The sequence below is a fragment of the Chaetodon trifascialis genome, chromosome 1 (genome assembly GCF_039877785.1).
Source record: "Chaetodon trifascialis isolate fChaTrf1 chromosome 1, fChaTrf1.hap1, whole genome shotgun sequence".
Taxonomy (NCBI): domain Eukaryota; kingdom Metazoa; phylum Chordata; class Actinopteri; order Chaetodontiformes; family Chaetodontidae; genus Chaetodon; species Chaetodon trifascialis.
This window is the reverse complement of record NC_092056.1, coordinates 16,930,716-16,949,768: the sequence shown is the minus strand read 5'-3', so window position 1 is coordinate 16,949,768 and position 19,053 is coordinate 16,930,716. Positions and strand designations below refer to the sequence as shown.

At 42.9% G+C, this 19,053-nt stretch overlaps 3 protein-coding genes across 4 annotated transcripts; 2 read left to right on the top strand and 1 right to left on the bottom strand.

Annotated features, from left to right (window-relative positions):
- Window positions 1–99: 99 nt before the first annotated feature.
- atmin (ATM interactor) lies at window positions 100–9,928 on the top strand. 2 transcript variants are annotated; one of them, XM_070969588.1, is made up of 4 exons: window positions 100–429; window positions 3,435–3,560; window positions 5,574–5,773; window positions 5,888–9,928. In XM_070969588.1, exons 1-4 carry the CDS (start codon window positions 178–180, stop codon window positions 7,668–7,670), a joined length of 2,361 nt encoding a protein of 786 aa, XP_070825689.1. In that variant the 5' UTR covers window positions 100–177; the 3' UTR covers window positions 7,671–9,928. The 2 variants fall into 2 exon arrangements, with proteins under 2 accessions (XP_070825689.1, XP_070825697.1); XM_070969596.1 differs by lacking the exon at window positions 100–429 and adding an exon at window positions 848–876 and having other exon boundaries at window positions 5,888–9,922.
- A 65-nt stretch (window positions 9,929–9,993) lies between these two features.
- c1h16orf46 (chromosome 1 C16orf46 homolog) lies at window positions 9,994–12,464 on the bottom strand. Its single transcript, XM_070967146.1, has 3 exons — window positions 12,244–12,464; window positions 11,905–12,140; window positions 9,994–11,574 (listed from the first exon to the last, which is right to left on the bottom strand). The coding sequence occupies exons 2-3, from the start codon at window positions 12,106–12,108 to the stop codon at window positions 10,762–10,764; spliced, it is 1,017 nt and encodes a 338-aa protein (XP_070823247.1). The 5' UTR covers window positions 12,109–12,140; window positions 12,244–12,464; the 3' UTR covers window positions 9,994–10,761.
- A 464-nt stretch (window positions 12,465–12,928) lies between these two features.
- LOC139335257 (protein phosphatase 1 regulatory subunit 3E) lies at window positions 12,929–17,837 on the top strand. The gene has a single exon (XM_070968775.1). The coding sequence runs from the start codon at window positions 13,230–13,232 to the stop codon at window positions 14,151–14,153; it is 924 nt and encodes a 307-aa protein (XP_070824876.1). The 5' UTR covers window positions 12,929–13,229; the 3' UTR covers window positions 14,154–17,837.
- The last annotated feature ends 1,216 nt before the right edge of the window (window positions 17,838–19,053 follow it).

The window sequence follows — 19,053 nt, the reverse complement described above, 5'->3', positions numbered from 1 at the left end:
GATGGTAAATCTTAATTTTGAAAAACGGAAGTAGTATGCGTATACCGGATGTGGCGTAGCTTATCTGTCCAAAACGTCCTTTCGGTGAAAGGTAGCGAAGCAGCCTTTCAGGCAAAGCTGAGGGAGGTATGTCACTTTGCATTCAATGCTGCTGTGGGGCTCCCTGCCAAACACAGAATGGACTGTCAACACAGAAACATGGCTGCGTCCGCAACGAGCAACGCGAATAACAGAGATAACGCTGCAACAAACGGTCCGAAATGTCACGAAGAGTCTCTGTCACAGTCACGGGAAATAATAAAACCTACCATTACGGAGCTAACCAAAGAAGTGAGGACGAACATCCTCTGCACCGTGGAAGGATGTGGCAAGATTCTGCCCAACACACCTGCATTGAACATGCATCTTGTTAAGTCACACAGAATAAAGGTAAACGATTTCAAAAGCTGGTGAATTTTCATGCGGGTCAGGGCTGTACGGAACTGCGATGCTAACTTGGCTAACCCCCTCGTGAGAGCACTGTCATAAAACTGGAAAACGCAAGTCATCCATAATAAATTCGTTGTAGCTAACACACAGTATTCATGCTTAGCAACCGCGACATCTTCTTTAGAGAAAAGTTCACGCCGTTTTGATGTCAGCGAAGCTACGTAACATGTACCTGGTAACTGTTTAGTTTGCCGTTAGCAAGCTAGCTACAATGGAGCTAGCGAACGTTTCTTAGTCATCAGTTGCTGATTTGTAACGCACGTGATGATGCTTGCTGCATTTTTCGATACATACCAAGCTACACGCTTAGATTTCATCTGGTGGACTGTCCGTAGTTTGTGGCACTGGACAGAAATTTGGGGAGCATCTCATTTTGACTGGTAGTTTGTAAATCTGCTTATCATTGTGATGTTGTGATCTCTTCACCTTTGTGTCCACTTTTGTCTGCCTGAGTCTCGGAAACAGTCGACTTCCATCGCTGAACAGTCAACAAAGTGGAGCCAGACGTAGAATCTGGACTTCAGTAGAGCTGCAACTAACTACTATTTTCATTGTCGATTAATCAGTTTGTTGTTTGGTGTATAAAATGTCAGAAAAATCGTGAAGTGTTTCCCAAAGCTCAAGATGACATTCTCAAATTTGTCCGCAACCCAAATATATTTAGTTTACACTCATAGAGGAGAGAAGAAACCAGATAACACTCACTTTTAAAATGCTGGAATTAGAGAAATTACAGGGTTTAACAAACAAACACTCAAATCAATGAATCATTTATCAAAATAGGTGGCAAATCATATAATTGTTGACAGCTAATCAATGATTTGATTAATTGTTGTAGCTCTGGACCAAAGTCGAAGTCTTTTGACTCTGGTTCTTATGTTGTCACTGGACTGGGAGCCAGTAAATCACTGTTTCCCCTCCATGAATGAAGTTCTATGCTGGGAAAGGCTGCCTTTTGTCCTGCAGTAGACTAAGCTCTTTGTTTGAAACAGGTGAATGTGGGAATTTGAATTAGCTCTCAGAGGTAGTCCATGTGGCCCAGCTAGAAGATTGTTTAAAGGCCCAGTTAGTGGTTCTTATCATATAAAGCTGAGCTGCAAAGTTTATGTCTGTTACTTAGTCTTAATTTAATATGGGCCTATTTTACCTCAATGCGTAAACATTACTGGTGTAAAGAAACCTTTAAGAGCTACAGGAAACGTTGAAAGTGTTTAATTGTTGTCCACCATCAATCCTTGTACTAAAAGACATGTCAGCTACTGTTGAGTAACATCCATCCATCCATCCATCCATCCATCCATCCATCCATCCATCCATCCATCCATCCATCCATCCACTGTCTATACCCGACTATCCCTTTTCGGGGTTGTAGGGGGGCTGGAGCCTATGCCAGCTGTCAACGGGTGAGAGGCGGGGTACACCCTGAACTGGTCGCCAGCCAATCACAGGGCAACATATACAAACACACAACCATTCGCGCTCACGCTCACACCCAAGGACAATTTTAAAGTCATCAATTAATCTAATGAGCTAATCGTTGTGCAGCAACATTTGCGTCACAGTGTCTTTAAAGGGAGTCAACAGCCGTGTGAAACTTGTCAGCAGTAGTAATGATTTTGTGTTTGACATGATGACAAAGTTCTTAAATGCTGGAATCGATCACTCTGTGCTTAATCTGCATTATTTATGAAGTCAGACTGCAGGAATGAGGCCTCACGTGGGACATCATTTCTGTTTGTGTTACGTCCACTTTCACATCACTGTTGCTCTGCTGCATCGTTGCACAGCAGTAATGTATTTGTTGATCACTCTTTCTAACAGTCTCTTACAGGTCATAAAGACTGATGCATTTCATTTGAACTCGCTCACTCAGCTCAGTTCAAACTCCTTTAATAAGTCTAATGTGACTGTTTTGGCAGGGCTTGTAGCTGTCTTCCTATCCATATCACTTACCTGCAGCAAGGAGGAAGAGATTTGAACTATTACTCTGACATATCATTATATTGTACAGTCTCGCAGAACGATTGCTATTTAAAAGGCTGCGGACTGACCCTTGTGTGGCAAAGGCAGTGAATCTGGCCACAGCCATCTGCTGACTGATGACAAATAATGTCTTGACATGACTCAGACATCAGCCTATGGCTAGATGATGTAGCCAAATCCAAGTCCCAACATTAATTGTTAGTGAAATGTCCGTTTATGCTAACTCCTTATGATTAGCCACAGGGTGTTTGTCAGCTTTAGCTGTTATGCTCCCTCCAATGTTAACAGCAGATGGAGGTGACCTTGACCACTGGAAGGCAGCAGTATTAATGACTGTTATGGAGCGTGATGGATTTGTCTTTTTTCAGCATTCAGGGTACATTCAAAGTGCTTGCTGTTTTCTCTGATAAATGTGCAGCTCATGACTTTAAATATATATTGTGTTGACAGCTGCTTTAGCAAGTCTGCCTTGGGACTAAAAGAGGAGCAGTTTGCTGCCATGCTCATTAATTTGTTTTGCAGTTATGTAAAGCACAGTGTACTGAGCACGAGGTTATATTTTTAATACACATCATATTTACCTACACTGACGAAGGAAAGCAAGGCAATATGTGCAACCATTGCTTTTGCCTTTGAAATATGACGATGATGAAAAAAATTGTATAAAAAGCAACTTTTTTGGATTTTTACGTGTATGGTGTAGTTGACATTTAATGCCTTTTACAGCAGTTATTGTAAGAAATGTTGTAGGTCACGTAAAACCTAATCTTTTCAGCTAAAATCTTGAGGTAAAGGTAAACGTGTTTGACTGCTAACTTAAAACTTCACCCGATTGTGTTTGTGGTTTTCTTAACACTCATTATAAGCCATGTTGAGTAAAAGTATGGTATAACACCTAAAATGCAAAAATCTTTCTCCTGTGTTGTCTCTCTTTGTCTTTCGGTGGCATTGTCACCCCTCAGGATGGTATGGTCAATCCCACGGTCAGAAAGGACATGAAGGGCTCACTCAAGCTTTACTGCTGTCCCATTGAGGGTTGTCCCAGGGGGCCAAACAGACCCTTCTCCCAGTTCTCCCTAGTTAAACAAGTAAGCCTTTCCTACAATAGCCTGCGATCCTCATGCATTATTCACCACCAAATATGTTACAAAAATCAATTTTACAGCAGTGATGCAATCCTGAGTTTATCTGTGCCCAAATACCACATTTCTGCAGACACTTATTGGTCAGTGCTAAGTACTGTTTGCATGATTCTTTAGCGTACTTGTACTTAATAAAATCCTCTTAGATCTTTAACCCTTCCTGCAAAGCTTTACTGCCTGGCTGCTTGAACTATGCTTTCAGTTACAAACATAAGTTTGTCTCCTATGCAAAATATTTCCCTAAGGGGTTCATTTAGGAGCACCAGCCACTTAAGTTGTCTTCTTATCTAAGTGTTTAGACTAAGGCTTTCACGGTAGTTACTGTCACAATACAGCACATGTGTACTTTGGTTATTGTGGTTATGCTTCACTCACATCATCATCTTTTAACATTGTATTATTGTCAGTGTTAGCTAGCGTCTATGAAACTGACAACTAAGAGAGTATAAAAAGAAAGCCAAACTCGACAATAGCTGCGTTTCCATTACAGTTGTTCGCAAAATAAAAGCGATATTTCTGAAATTTCGACAAAGTTCAAGTGCTACTTGCAGGTGTTTCCATTGAACGGTGTTTTGCGAACTAACCGAAATTCTCGTAAATTCTCGGCCGTCCCGTGAGACTGGAAGATGGCCGAAAGCGTCATGCGTCTCGGTACAATGATCTCAGGAGCCGCTACGGCTGTTGCTGTACTTATTATGAACAGAAGGCGGAGGCAATGTATAACTGTTCAAAGGCAAAGCCCTTATGTGTGGCAGCGGCCACGAATAAGGGATTTCTGGGAGAAGATTGTAAATGAGGAATTCACAGACGAACTGTGGATACAACATTTTCGGATGACCCGGGCCACGTTCAACGAGCTTTGCGATGTTCTTGAACCTCTTGTGGCACCAGATGTGTCATGCCCCCGGGAGGCTGTTCCTACTCGGAAGCGCATGTAAATGCGAAAAAAGTGTTTCCATTACACTTTTGCGATACACTTTTATATCAATACGTCTGAAAAACCACCTCATGAGAGCGTAAAAATGTTTTTGCGATATTTGAGAGGATTTTCGAAATATAGGTGTTTCCATTACCAGTATTTTATTGCGATATTTAGGTTTTGCGCATTTCTAGGGGTAATGGAAACGCAGCTAATGTTGTTCTCCTCAAAGAATATGGAACATGCAAACGCATGATCCAAAGTAAATTTAACCCAGTCTTAACAAATATGCACAATCAGAAGATGTATGGGTCCTTTACATTTTTCTAAGGAAAATGTTACTAAGGACTAAGGACTAGCAACACATAAAGGAGTGCTTAAGTAGCTCAGGGTAAACACTTACAGATTAAAGGGTTTTCTTTTACAACATCTTAGGCAAATACTTATGGTGATTTTATGCAACTAATTCTTTTTTTAGATGAAAATTTAAGGGCAACCTTAGCCCAAGTGGTTTTAAGCAGCCAGACTCTGAGCTTTTGACTGAACTTCACAGCCTTTGAATGAAAAGAAATCATATTTGATGAAGATAGTTTAAAGTTATACAGACCAGCCTTCATTTTCTGTATGACTCAAAGCCTCTTCAAATGAAACAAGTGGTTAATGTACTTTACTTGACTTAAGATCAGACAGAACAGTTGTCTAAAAACATATACTGTGCACAAACTTAAAATATTCCTGTAAGATTTAGCGTCTGTATGTGCTGAGTCAGATATTCTCTTCGTCCGTTTCTGGTCAAGAATTGTAAACAAGGAGGGGCATTGCCTGAGTGTATTCTTCATCAGACCCACTTACCGGGTGTGCATTGTTGCATTACATCAAATTTATTAGTATTCATTCATGACAAAATGTGATTAAAGCCCTAAGGACACAATTCAGAAAATGAAAAGAGAAATCACAGAATAATAATATTTAGAAGCTCTGCATTCTTTACGTTGCCAATGACCAGATGTTAACATGTTCTCTGATCTGTTTCAATTTAGCACTTCATGAAGATGCATGCAGAGAAGAAGCACAAGTGCTTCAAGTGCAACAATGGCTACAGCACAGAGTGGGACCTAAAAAGGCACATAGAAGACTGTGGGAAGACCTACCACTGTACATGTGGCTGCCCCTATGCTAGTAGAGCTGCACTGCTCTCACACATCTATAGGACAGGCCACGAGATTCCGACAGAACACAGGCATGTACCTGCATAAACCACCGTGATATTGAATGATTAATACTGAAACGGTGTTTTGGCTTTGACTAAAAATTAAATTTGACTTTCTCTGTATCTGTTTTATTTTCTATACAGAATTCCTCCAGTAAAAAAGCGAAAGATGGAGAGACTGTTAAGTGGTTCTGAAACTGTCAAGACCAATGAGTCGACCTGTCAGATCATGGCTGCTAGTAAAGAGCAGACAGAAACTACTTTCCCTTCTGATACGACTGTTCACATCCCAGACTCAGTGAATCAGAACTCCAACCCCCGTAAGAACTTCCAGAAGTTGCTCCTACCAAAGCCCAAGATGGCTTTGGTTAGTGTTCCTGTGATGCAACTGGCCCACCTGCCAGTCCTTCTTCCATCTACAGAGAGCGGGGCTCTGAGGTCGGTCGTGCTGGCGGTGGACAGCCAAGGCTCCGTCAGCACCCTTCACCTCCTGGCACAAGCCACAGGAGCTGTGGTACCACAACTTGATGCTAAGAGTATGGGTTTCAAGGATAGCATGCCGACTTCCCGCTCTAGCCAGGGGCCCATTAGCACAGGAGTGCAGGTTAGCCCGGACCTTGCGAGCACAGAAGATTCAACTGGCAGCCTGGCAGGACAACGGGGGAGAAGCACCTCCACTACCATTCAGACGGACAAATCGTACTTGTCCAAAATGCCCACAGGACTCGGGGTTGGGGAGGGAATAGGCTTGTGCCCGGTGGGTGAGTCCTCTGTGTCGTCCTGCTCCCAAACAGACATCAGCGTGAGTGCCCAAGTCCTCCTGCCAGTCAGTGTTGAAACACAGACATTCTCCTCCCGGGCCAAAGCCACATCCTCCATTGGAGCTCAGACAGACAGCCAATGCATGAGCCAAATTTCTTGCTCCTCCTCATCTGTGCCCCCATACAAAACCAGGCAGACACAGACATACTTTGCCATGCCCCAGTCAGAGGAGAAGGCTCAGGACCAGGCTATCATGTGTTCTGACCTATTTGGCAGTGACTCCCTCAGTGTCTCCACCCAGACTGCTCTGGACATAGAAGACACCCTCACTGCTGCAGGAAGCATGTATGAAGAGTCAAAGTCAGCGGGTGGTATGTGTTTTGGGGTGCAGACAGATGAGCTCAACTCAAACAACATGGCAGACAACCAGACCCAAACAATGACTTTGCTAAGTGACCTAGAAAACATTCTGTCTGACAGCATGTCAGGCCACCAGGTGCTCACTGAGGCCTCTGCAGGCTGTGGGTCAGGTCTGGGCTCTGTTCAGGAACAACACAATGGCATTGACTTTGACTTTGAAGAGTTTCTCAACGCTGTGCACATCCAGACACAGACAGAGGAGAGTGAGCTGGGAGGACTGGGTGGTGACACACCGCTGGAGTCTCTGGACATCCAGACCCAGACAGACTTCCTGTTGATGGATGAACTGGACCAAAGCGAGGGACCAAGTCGAACCCAAGCCAGCGATCTGGAGCTATTTGATACTCAAACTCAGACTGACCTCAATTTCCTGCTGAGCGCCGGAAGCCACATGCCTCTGAGCAGCATCCTGCGACACTCCAGCTTTTCCATGAGCACTGAGTCCTCAGATACAGAAACACAGACAGATCTCCCTTCATTTGCCACAGGCCTCTCTGCTCAGAACCCTGTCAGTCAGGGTGAGCATGCAAGGCTGCTGAACAGCACAGAGACACAGACTGTGACCAGCCAGGCAGAAGGCCTCGGACATCTCTTCCTGACAAGCAACGAAACACAAACTGTCATGGATGACTTCTTGTCAGCTGACCTGGCGTGGAATATGGAGTCCCATTTCAGCTCTGTGGAAACCCAGACATGTGAGGAGCTTTGCGCTCTCTTTCAGCACCCTGAGAAACCCAACAGCTGAAACCTTGTTAGTGAAGCTGCCTAAGCTTTTTGCAACACCGTTTTCTCATGTCTGCCTCTTGCTACGAGAGGAATCAGTCTACACTGTCCTCCAGCGGACCACAGTCTTAGCAGTAAGAAGTGTGTGAAAATGTCTTTGAACATTCCACTGGAGACACCATGTCCAGAGCCTTTCCAGGTATATATCCTGACAGCTCCGCTGCACTTTATTAGCTCAACGGACATGAATTATCAGCTCCTGACGGTTTACATATTTATTTGCACATGAAGTAACATATTGTACGTGTCTTGTCTGAAATACCAGTTTACTTCTATATTTCAGTGTATAACCACCATGACTGGTTTTCACTGTTTGTTCTTACTAGCAGTTTAAAAAATAGCTCAACATTTCATCAGTTAAATCTGTGCTTTAAAGGGATGACAACTTCAGCTGTGCGTGACTGTCAAGAAAAGGCTCAGCTTTCAGATGTGCATAGACAGCATGAAAACAGCTTCATCTCAGCTGTACAGCAAACAGCACTGCGTGTTTAGTTTACGTATGGTCGTAAATGTGCATGAAGCCTTCACTCTGTCGGCAGCACTGTCGGCATGAAATATCTATTCTCAGCTTGTGCATTTGATGGCTGCCTCCATTTATGTTGCCTTGTCAGCGGCAGCAGGAATATAAACCCTGAGTTACATCCTGCAAGCTTTGCAGCCAGTGGAAAACTTGACCAGTGAGAACCTGTCGGCTTTGTTTTCCAAAATAAAACCCCACAAGGCCTTCAAACGTGAACAAGGCATCATTCAACATCGCTAAAATGCATCTCTTAAGCATATAGTTACTCATACAGATGTGGCACAAGTTAAAATGAAATGTTTATGTCTTGTCAGTTGTTGCACACCTTTCTTGGATTTGTGATTGTGAGGTATGATGTTGTGAAAACACTTTTTTGTGTCTGGGCCTCTTTAGCTAAGCAGTCAAGTCAAGTCAGTAAGCAGATTAGGCTGTCATTGTCTTTGACTTATTCATTAGCTGGGTGTAAGTGTATACAGTAGCAGTACTCAGTGCTCGAGTGATCCAGAAATGTTACTGTACAGAAATACATAGTGGATTAGAGCAAGGTTTAGCATAGAGTTCTTGTATGTATTCACCACCTGATATTAACTGAAGTGGAGTCCTTTTGAATATCTTCTGTTAAAATCATCAGATTTTCCACCATTTTTTTTTTTTTAACGTTTGTCCAAGCAACTAAACTTTTAATTACGTTTTCCATTATACTGTTGCACTGAGTTACCTCATGAAGCACCGGCACCACATGCAGACTATGTTCTACTAAGGAACCTAGAGCGATAAGCCTTGATTATGTATTAATTTTGTTACAGTGGTGCCTTAATTCAAGTATTAGCTTTAGTTCTGTTAGACAATTTGCTGCTTTATAATCATTAACAAAATTATACTAGCACATGTTTTGGAAGCTGAACACTGAAAAATTTGTTCCTTTTGTTTTGGTCGTTGCATGTTTAATCCATCAAGTATTTGTGTCTCCACGTGGTTGCATGAACTGTTGGAATGTCCCTGATCGTTCTCCAGAGTTCATATGGAAAGATTTCCGTTCTGTCACGTGAAAATAATGCTATGCAGCATTTTATTGAAGAGAATTTGTTTGACGCCTTCACACTATTTTTACGGACGGATGGTTAATGCTGTTCCGGTTTATAGATGTTTGCAGAAACTGAAGAATGTATAGAACACGACACTGTGCCCAAGTATTACATGTCCTATATTTATATATCTATATCTACATCTATATATATATAGATAGATAGATATAGATTGATATATAGATAGATATATACTTTTTTTTTGTCCCATCACATCCAAACAGTTTAAGGATAATTTTCCCCTGAATTTTGGATTTTTGGGTAAGGATTGTGACACCCATATTAAATTTCAGCATTTCTTGTGTTGAGTTTAGTACTTCTAGTTAGTGGTTCTTGAATTCAGATATAGCATAGCTGCTCCCTGCTGGTTTAGTGGCACAGGGAAATGCCTTGCTTTAAAGAGAATTATGTGTAGGAGCCTTGTCAGTCTCAAGTGTCAGTTACCGTGCTTTATTTCCTCTCTGCTGGGAGTGCATGCGTATCTTTTCCCAGCACAAGATATTTGTTTTAGCAGAATTTTAGTTACTGTTGCCTATATGTGTAGATCTGATGGTTGCCTTTATTAATTGTTGAAACTACACTACAGATGCTCTTAATAAAAACTGCTGGAAAGTGTATATTGTCGTGTTGTCACTTATAGAACAATGGCCATAGAGTAAAACATTGCACTCAGCCAGCTTGTGCTGCATATGGGAACTCTTTAGAAGTCAGTTTTCAATAACTAGTTTTATTGTACATGCATATTTAGGTAAGAAATGTGTCTAATTAGGTCAACCTTTTGCCTATTGAACAGTCCCACTAAGCAGATTATTTTTACTTCACAGGGCAGCTAAACAACAAAGAGGTAGCATAATAAAACATGGTAACAAGATCCTCCTAGTTGTAAATAATGTTACAGTAATTGGCTGACCTTTCAAAGACAACATGATACACAGGATCTCAGTGTAATACTGCACTGATAACCACTGTACAGCACATAACTCAGAACCCAACCGCAATCACCCATAATCACTCACTGACTCATTTAAAGTTGAAAAGGTTTAAATTTGAGAGAGCAGATGGCAACAGTTGACATCATCATCATCATCATGCAAAGTCACAGGATACAGTGTGACAGTTCTGACAGCTGTAGCTTGTGGTTGAAGTTAAAGAAGTAGAAAGTGCAAAGCAGGCTTCCTATGAGGTAGATGCACCATTGCTAGGTAACTAGAGAGCTGAAAAATCACTTGTGGGGTTAGTGTGGTCTGAAATGTCATGCCAGACTGAACTAAATCAAATGAATAACCTTTGCAACAAGTTACTCTTATAAACATGTCTCATACACTGAATCTATTCCTCCAATAAACTGTTTTGATGGAACTATTTGCATGATATAAAATAAGATAAACCAGGTTGTTCTTACTTGGTTGAACCTGAGAGCTTCAAATTATTGCATATCAGCAGTCATGTCAAACATTTATTTCACAGCCCTCATACAGCTTGACAGCACACATGGTCTTGCTGGGGCGCATACGGGCTTGTGCACCTGCTGTAGTACTGGAGTGGAGGGCCTTTGTGAGGCTCTTGCCCATTGAGAAGCTCGTGCGGTGCGCTGTGTCACGTTTGGGGATAGACACGTGTACAGCAGAGAAGAAGTGGGGGTTATGCTGACATGTTTGGTACTTGGAGGTCAGGCATGCAGAGTAAGTGGGAAGCTCGGGGTTAGCAACAGGGTCCACTCTTGTTCCTCTTGTCCCGTTCTTCTTATCAAACATGAAACAGTTTTCCTCTGTGGTGTCTCCCTCTGGAGCCTTCTTACCACTCACTCTCAGAGGATTCAGGGGTGGTGAGTCAATTGGTGGTAAGAATGTAAAGTTTTTAATGGGAACCACTGTATTACTGGCCCTGTGTTTCTGAGGCCTAGAAGGCCTGTTCTGCAAAGGAGTCCTTCTGTGCATCCCTTCCTCCTCTATCTGTTCCTCCAGTAAGAAATTTGACATTGTTTTCTGCACTGCATTGTGGACGGGCCATTCTGAGGCATCTGTCTGCAGAGCTGCCACAGCAGCTGTACTCCAGGATCCTGTGTGCTGGTTTAACGGCATGGATTTCTTAAAGCTGTTAGGCACATGAGAGTCACAGTGATGCTCCGCAATACTGGCTGAGATCACTGGGTCAACAGACAAGGGGGCCGGAGTGTCAACCTCCTTATGCTTTGGTTTCCTGGATCTCTTCTGGGTCAGAAGTATGCAGCTCAGCGGAGCAGCTCTGGTCCAACCTTGGACCTGTTTTAAAATAAAGTTTCATATTAAATATGAAAACAACAGTTTTGATGTGTTTAACACATTAAAAGAATAATTGTGCCAAGTCCAAATAAGAATTAAAATAATATAGTAGGAATTATGTCAATATTAGTACCACCATCACACAAAATACCATATAGATAAGAGTCAGTGGGAGTGAAATTAATCAGATGTTTGTTCTTTGCATTTCAAAATGTACACTGAACCATTTTGCCACTGAGTCCAGACTGACAGAGGGCACTTAGCCTACTAAAGGTAACATTAACTACATCAGATAAAGGCAGGCAGTAACGAAGATATTCATTCACTTACAGCTTCTTCCCAACCAGAGTAACCATGATACTCATACGGCTCCAGGTCTTTCAAGAAGTCCTCCTCACTAATATCCAGAAGGGCATCAACGTGTCTCCGATCTGGTGTCTTGTAAGGCTGCTCTCCCACGGCGTCCTCCTGCGCTGGAAGCTCCCTGTCTGGTCCATTCACAGCTGTGTTATCCACTTCTTCTACGGTCGCCATTGTGTAGTTAGCTCATGCACACGTGGTGATATCTAGAAAAGTGTATCAAATAAGAGCCAGCAACATCGCTGAGTTCTTTAAGTCACAAAGCTTGTGTTTTAAAGCTTGAAAACCATCTACTACTCTCTCACTCACCCAGAGGAATCACTGTGAATCCGTGCAACATTTTCAGTGGGCTTGTATCACTGACCCCACACCAGAAAGCACCATTCGTGGCTGTGTTTTCTCCCTCTGGTCGACACAGTTTTCCCCAAACACAAGTCAAGTGTTGAGGCGGTGAATGCCTTCAGAGGCGAGCTGCAACGCCGTCGTCACGGCAACCCGTAGAGGCTGCGCTGGGAGGCCGTGACGCGATGAAAGGGGCGGGGCGCTCCAGAGGAACTATTACAGCTCTCTTATGCAATAAAACGCCCCCTCCCAAATCCTGGTGATCCGGTGAGGCGCAAAGCAATAGACCAGAGTACAGAGAAACAGTATAAAGACTTATGATAAGAAACTGTATGTTTGAATAAACCCAACTGTGCACTCTCTTCAGTCAGGCATTGTCAGAAAATGCCCAATTTCATCTGTTAAAATATCAAATGTGTTCAAAGTGGGTTTTTTTTTTTTTTTTTTTTTTCTGTAGGTCATTAATTACTGTCACACTGTGAAAACTGAGAAGTTAACCGGTTTCGCACTTGTGTAGGAGGAAACCATTTTGGTTAGTTGCTACGTTCAGTTCTGCACGTAGAGCTCCTGCAGACGTCAAACTGGCCCTTGCAGGTTTATATAATATGAGAGAGTACACTGCTGGTTCATCACTTGAAAATGGAGCCGAGCGGTGGTCGCTGCGAAGAGGAAAGTGCTCTCTTTGTATTCTTTTTGCAATAAACTGCCAGTGGGACATATTTTTCACACGCCGAAATGTAAAAAGAGACATCTGCAGGAGCAAACTCGCACTTTGCTGGCGCACATCCGCAGCTTGGTTTATTGGTCCAGAGCTGCAGAGTGTCAGCGTCTGACGCAGCTGGAGCACCTATCCGCGAGGGGGAACACTGACACCTGACGGCTCCATCTCTTGACACGCCGGTCTCTGCCATCACGACCACTCCGGCTCTGTGCTGCAGGATCTGCTGCGTTTTATGGAAGCGGAGTCTTCGCATAGTGTCGTGGTCATGCTGCCCCCAAAGAATTGTCTGCCGAGGAACTACAGCTGCATAGCTGGGCTGTTTGGAAGCCTGGCCGCGGCGAACCCTCGGCTTGAAGATGGGGAGGATCTTGACATGTTGAACGGTACTTGCGAGCCCATCGAGAGCCCCGTGGTGGACGAGAGACCGCGGGGCAGAGAGATCTTCCTCAAGCCGCCACAGAGTCCAAGTCTGCGTCGGAGGTGCAAGTCGCTGCCCACACCCACAGAGAGAGCAAAGTTAGAGATCTCCCGCAGCAGAAGTCCAAGCAGTCAGAAAAAGGTCCGCTTCGCCGACTCCCTGGGCCTGGAGCTCATTTCAGTGAAGCACTTTGACGACACAGATGTGCCAGAGGTCCCGGAGCGCATATTGGCAAAACTCCCCAAAGGACCCCTCCACCTTAATCACTTGGAAACAAAATTCCCCCGGCCTCCCGCGCAGTCTGTGTTCATGGAGTTGCAGTTCACCAACCCAGGCACACTACCCGGATTTGAGCAGAAAGTGAGAGAGGTGAAAGTGCTGTTGGAGAGCGTTGAGGCGGACGAGTTCAGCCTCTCCGGGTTTGTGCGCGTGTTGAATCTGGCTTTCGAAAAAAGCGTCTCTTTGCGGTATTCTCTAAACAACTGGATCACATTTATGGACAGTTTGGCGTCCTATGTGCCTAGCTCAAGCGACGGTGTCACTGATAAGTTCCGCTTCAAGATCGTCATGCCCACCTACCTCGACAACGGAGGCACATTGCAGTTTGCAATCAAATACTGTGTCGGCGGCCAAGAGTTCTGGGACAATAATAACGGGAACAACTACAAAGTGCGGCGTCACCGGTTCAAGATGTCCCCGCCGCGGGAATGGGAGAATGGATGGATTCACTTTATCTGAGCTTTGCCGTCTGCAGTGGCACACTGTGTGCGTAATATACGCGTAACTGATCCCCGGGTACCTTAATTGTGACTGTAGCCTGTTTAAGATTCTTATTTTCTGCCGTCGTCGGATACACAAACGCCGTGACACTGAAAACAATTTCCCACAACAATTCAAATATTTGGTAGCAGAATGAGTGGTGAAGAGTACTGTGCAAGCCTTTGATAGGTGCCCGGTGTGGGATGCTGTGAGATTAATTGCCTTGATGTCAGGGCGCTGTAGAGCCTGGTGCCCTTTGGGAGGGCATGTTCTGTTCACGTTATGTAATGTAGAAACACGTGCCACGGAAAACGTGCCGGGCAATGCCGACTTTAGGCATCACTGTTCCTTCCAGGAGATGCTGTGAATTAATTTGGTATGTTTAAATTATCAGTTTATTTTGCTCGTGTGCAAAACACTGGCTTAATGAAAAGCAGAGAGCATCACATTTTTAGCTGATATAAGATGCTGAGTGAACCTAGTATCCAGTAGCGTACTCCTGGGGTGGTCCCCTGCAGGTTGGGGGGGGGGGGGCATACACATACCACATACATACACACACGTCCTGCTGAGATGATGGCAGGTCATCTAATTCAAAAAAATTCAATGTATAATTTCCCACTGCCGGGCCATTGCAAAATGCCTTATTTTAAGCCATGATGTGGGACATTGTGTGTTGAATGCTGAACAATATTTTCTTCACTAGGCTTGAACATACTAAATGCATTAGATGGTTATCATCATCAACTTACATTTTAAAAGGCCTACAGGCTCTGGGAATTAGCTAGTGTCTATATACCTGTAGGCTTCTAATCCAGGGACACCATACTTCATCATAAACCATATATTTTGAAACTATTCAACACCCATTGTATTTTTTTTGTTGAATTAAAAAAGATTAAATATTTTATCAAACTCAGAAATCAAAGAGGACTCACCAGAGTCCAAAGTGGAACTCTAGAAAAAGAAGTCCCCAAATTACCCACATCATGCACATATCCATCAAATCATAAAGACGATATTTCAAAAGAATGGGCTCTGATAGGACGGTCTTTCCTGAGTGAACCCCTTGATGTTTGTCCCCCCTCAAGGACAATACATCTCGTAGCTGATTGCAAGGTTAAATTTACCTCAGACTCTTCTTCTTCAGGCTGATCATTATTAGACAGATGTTATTTTCACAGTAATTATTTTCTAGCAGATACATTCAAACAGAAAAGTGTTATTGTACATTTGAGTATTCATAACACGATGCGTATTCTAATGTTCTTGTTTGCACTGTGTACCTCTGTTTTTCACAGAGCAGTGTTGTCTACAGACAAAGTAGCTAATACACGGACGACTGTGTTTAACCGGCTTCTATCCTCAGTCACCACTGTGCAAGATTAGTGCTGCTCCTTGTGCCCACATGACCTAAGTGGTTTGAACCTCATGAGTGGCAAACTGTTGTCTGATTACTTCGTTTCCATACCACAGGCCTTGATTGATGTTATACAACCAGTCTGCCCTCTCCAGACAACAGCTTATGTAACATCTATACGTTTTTATTCATTCATTGGGGAGTAGTCGTCTGAACCTGCACTCGATCACTTGTGATCCAGGCTTGCATGCTGTAGGCAAACAAGTTTACTGAAATGCAAATATTCATCAGGCTTTTTTTTTTTTTTTTTAGGTGTATGATAATAACATTGTTTGTGGGCATGTAGAAAGCTGAGCCTCCAGTTCAGCAAGTGGAGGAACAGAAGCCAGGGTGCTTTTAATTCCTATGCTCTGACTGTGAGCTGAACATCACTTTGTCCTTTGTTTACATCACTGTGGCCTCAGAGGGAGGCTTTCCATTTAATGAGACCATCAGGTTGGGATGTGGATAAAGACTATTCCTGTAACCACTTAGGTTTTGGAGCAGCTCCACTGTGAAGCCATCAGTAATGTTTGCCTCCATGTCTGAAATGGTTTGTTTTGAAACTTACATGCTGTACCTGATGTTAGAATAGAAGTTTTGCTGAAGTCAGAGGCGGCCAGCTGAGCTGATAAATGCTTTCACAACATTTAGCTTTACCGTGTACAGAGGTAGGTTTCTCTCACTCACCTGTTTATTTGAATACAACGTGGATATAAAAGGTCTTGCCACGGCAGAGCTTACTGTGTGTTGGTGAATCAGTGGCATGTTATCTGCTTTGGTCTGTGTAAACTTTGTTAAAGCTTCCATGCCATGTGATACCAGAAAGCATTATCCAGGCTGAGGCAACTGTGGGTACAGAGAGATGCATCAATACCAATCAGCCACTGCCATCACAGACTGTGTTGTTTAGATTTTAACATTTGATGAGATTTGCTCTGTTTCATCAACACTGTACAGTTTGGGACTGAGTAACACAAATGACTGTCTCAGTATGTTGCTTTCACTATGTTCCATTTCATGTGACTCTTTGGTTTAAGTCTCCAGAAAGTGTATATACCAGTGACTCCTTTTAACCTGGTATTGTCCAAACTACTGTTGCTATTGGTGCATCCCAACCACAGAGAACATGAAGGGCTTCTGGTCTGTTTCGATTTTCACCTCAATGTAAACATAACATTTTGCATCAGAACTCACTGATATATAGATGTGTATGTAAATGTGTTAATGTTTCATATTGAATGTCTTCCTATTACTGTTCTATGTTGTGTGTATACTGAAGCATTTTAAAAGCGGAATTGAGAGATGTGAAGGGTAAAGGTTTGTTATCTGATGACCCTGTGACATTGGAAGATAAAATATGAGCCCGAACTGAATGAAATTCTAAAGCACACTTAGTATTAAATTTAATGATTAGATCTTTCTTTGAGATGACTGAAAAAAAGGCTGGATGTTAAACTGGCAATGCCACTACCAAAACGATGTTTTATCAGTGAGATATTGCAGAATTTCCCCTGAAATATGAAATATATACCATGTGTGCAATATTTCTGAATGAAATTAACATATTGGAAGCCCCCTGTGCACAGTTGTAGGTGTACACTGCCTTATTAAAATGAGTTTACTTAGAGACATTAAGCAACGCTGGAAGAATGCAAGTGCTTGTTTGTTAAGAAATAATGTGATTGTAGATGGATGAAAACATGTGACTCTAGACAATGATAAAGGCACATACCTGGACAAGGTAGATAACGCGAGATGCACTTTGGTGTTTGATAACTTTTATCATGAGCGACTTACGATTGTAACGCACCCTGTCAAAGCAGGTCTCATGCACTGAGTGAGAAAAAGGAAAGAGGCAGGGTTGCAGGTCAATATATATACAGTAAGGAAGCTTCTCCTGTGAATAGCTACTAACCAAGGTGTTTTCCATTCGTTGTCCTTCTCTTTTCTCTCACTGTGGAAAGCCTAAATCACATCTGTCTTATGTATAACCATTGTATGGCACTGAGTTGTTTTAAGTGAGTTTCTTGGTTTTGTAAATCCTATGCAACCCCTTTTGTGTTATAACATCTGCAGTCATCTGACTGTTCATCTGTGCTGTGTATATCTTTTCTCTTTTTGCAGAGAATGCTAACCACTCTTGCACGTACAGCTGTAGCATACATTTATTGTTATGTTTAGTTTTTAAGGTAACCTATATTTTGTTAAAACAATGGTTAATAAAGGCATTTGTGACGGAAACCAAATCAACCAAATTATCTCTATACCACAGCCTTTCATTCATTTCTCCCACTGCATTCTGTATTATGTGAACAATGCTGACAATTTGTTGCATAATGTCATAATCAGACCCTTCATTAGAAAATGCCATCTCTTAGACTTTAGGAAACCGACAGTGTCTGTTACTATAATATAAAATATTACTGTGATGTATGTGCAGTGTCTGACTGCAGAGCTGTTCGTGTGTGTGTGTGTGTGTGTGTGTGTGTGTGTGTGTGTCCAAGGTGTCTGACTATTAGACCAGCTGAGCATCTCATTTGCAAATGGCTGCAGCTGGTCCTCATTCATGAAGCAGCACACTGCAGTGGGCTGTAGCCATCGCCATTGTACACATGGCTGCAGACATGTCCTTGAATCGATTACAGTCTGACACCACGCCCCCTCTGTTTGTGAATGGGAGGGGTTGGAGCTTGAAGCAGGAAGAAGCGCAGGAGAGCTGAGCAGAGGGGCAATAAGCAGAATATAACAGAGTGTATAAGAAGCAAATGATAAGACAGTATAGAGTATGAAGTGTAACTTAAGGCTAGTGCAGCTATTTAACTACACACAGAGTTAATGCAGCTGTTTGTTTAGCTTTACTCTAACCAGCTGTTTTAAAATAATTCATATGAAGAGCAAGTCTTTCTTTAAAAAATGAACAACCGTAAAATGCAATCATTATAAAACACCCACTCACCTTGACCTCACATGTGGTCATGCATAGTTATGCAGTTTTAGTGTTTTCCTTCCCCTCTGCTTGCCTGCTCCCTGACTGCTGTTTTTTGTGTCCAGGTTGACTCCAGTCCTCGCTCTGTCACTCTGTCCCCCGTGACGACTCTGGATCTTGATTCTCCTCCAATCTGATCACTTTCTTGTCATCCCCTTTTGTTTGAGGATCTACCAGACTTGTCTGTTGCACATTTCTGAATATTTATTAAACTGTTACCTTTTTTTTTATTCCACATCTGTCTCCCTGTTCAGAGTTCAGGGTTTGGGTCCACCTTCTCTGCTTGTAAGCAGAACACACTTTCTGTTCTGTTTATGATGCGAAGTATCTTGGTTGGCAAATACCAAAAACACGATCAAGCTGCAGCCTCTTTCCTTCTAACAATCAGACCAGCTGTGTCTGTAAATAGCGCAAGTCATTCTTATGGAGGAAATAAGCCAACTGGCATGCAGTCGAATAAAGCCACAGTCTCTAGAGTCCATTAACAAAGC

Excerpts from the sequence above, each read along its gene's own strand:
- atmin (XM_070969588.1), top strand. The coding sequence starts at position 178 with ATGGACTGTCAACACAGAAACATGGCTGCGTCCGCAACGAGCAACGCG. Across the intron at positions 430-3,434 it reads TTAAGTCACACAGAATAAAG|GATGGTATGGTCAATCCCAC; the intron begins GTAAACGATTTC and ends GTCACCCCTCAG. Across the intron at positions 5,774-5,887 it reads GAGATTCCGACAGAACACAG|AATTCCTCCAGTAAAAAAGC; the intron begins GCATGTACCTGC and ends TTTTCTATACAG.
- c1h16orf46 (XM_070967146.1), bottom strand. The coding sequence starts at position 12,108 with ATGGCGACCGTAGAAGAAGTGGATAACACAGCTGTGAATGGACCAGAC. Across the intron at positions 11,575-11,904 it reads ACTCTGGTTGGGAAGAAGCT|GTCCAAGGTTGGACCAGAGC; the intron begins GTAAGTGAATGA and ends ATTTTAAAACAG.
- LOC139335257 (XM_070968775.1), top strand. The coding sequence starts at position 13,230 with ATGGAAGCGGAGTCTTCGCATAGTGTCGTGGTCATGCTGCCCCCAAAG.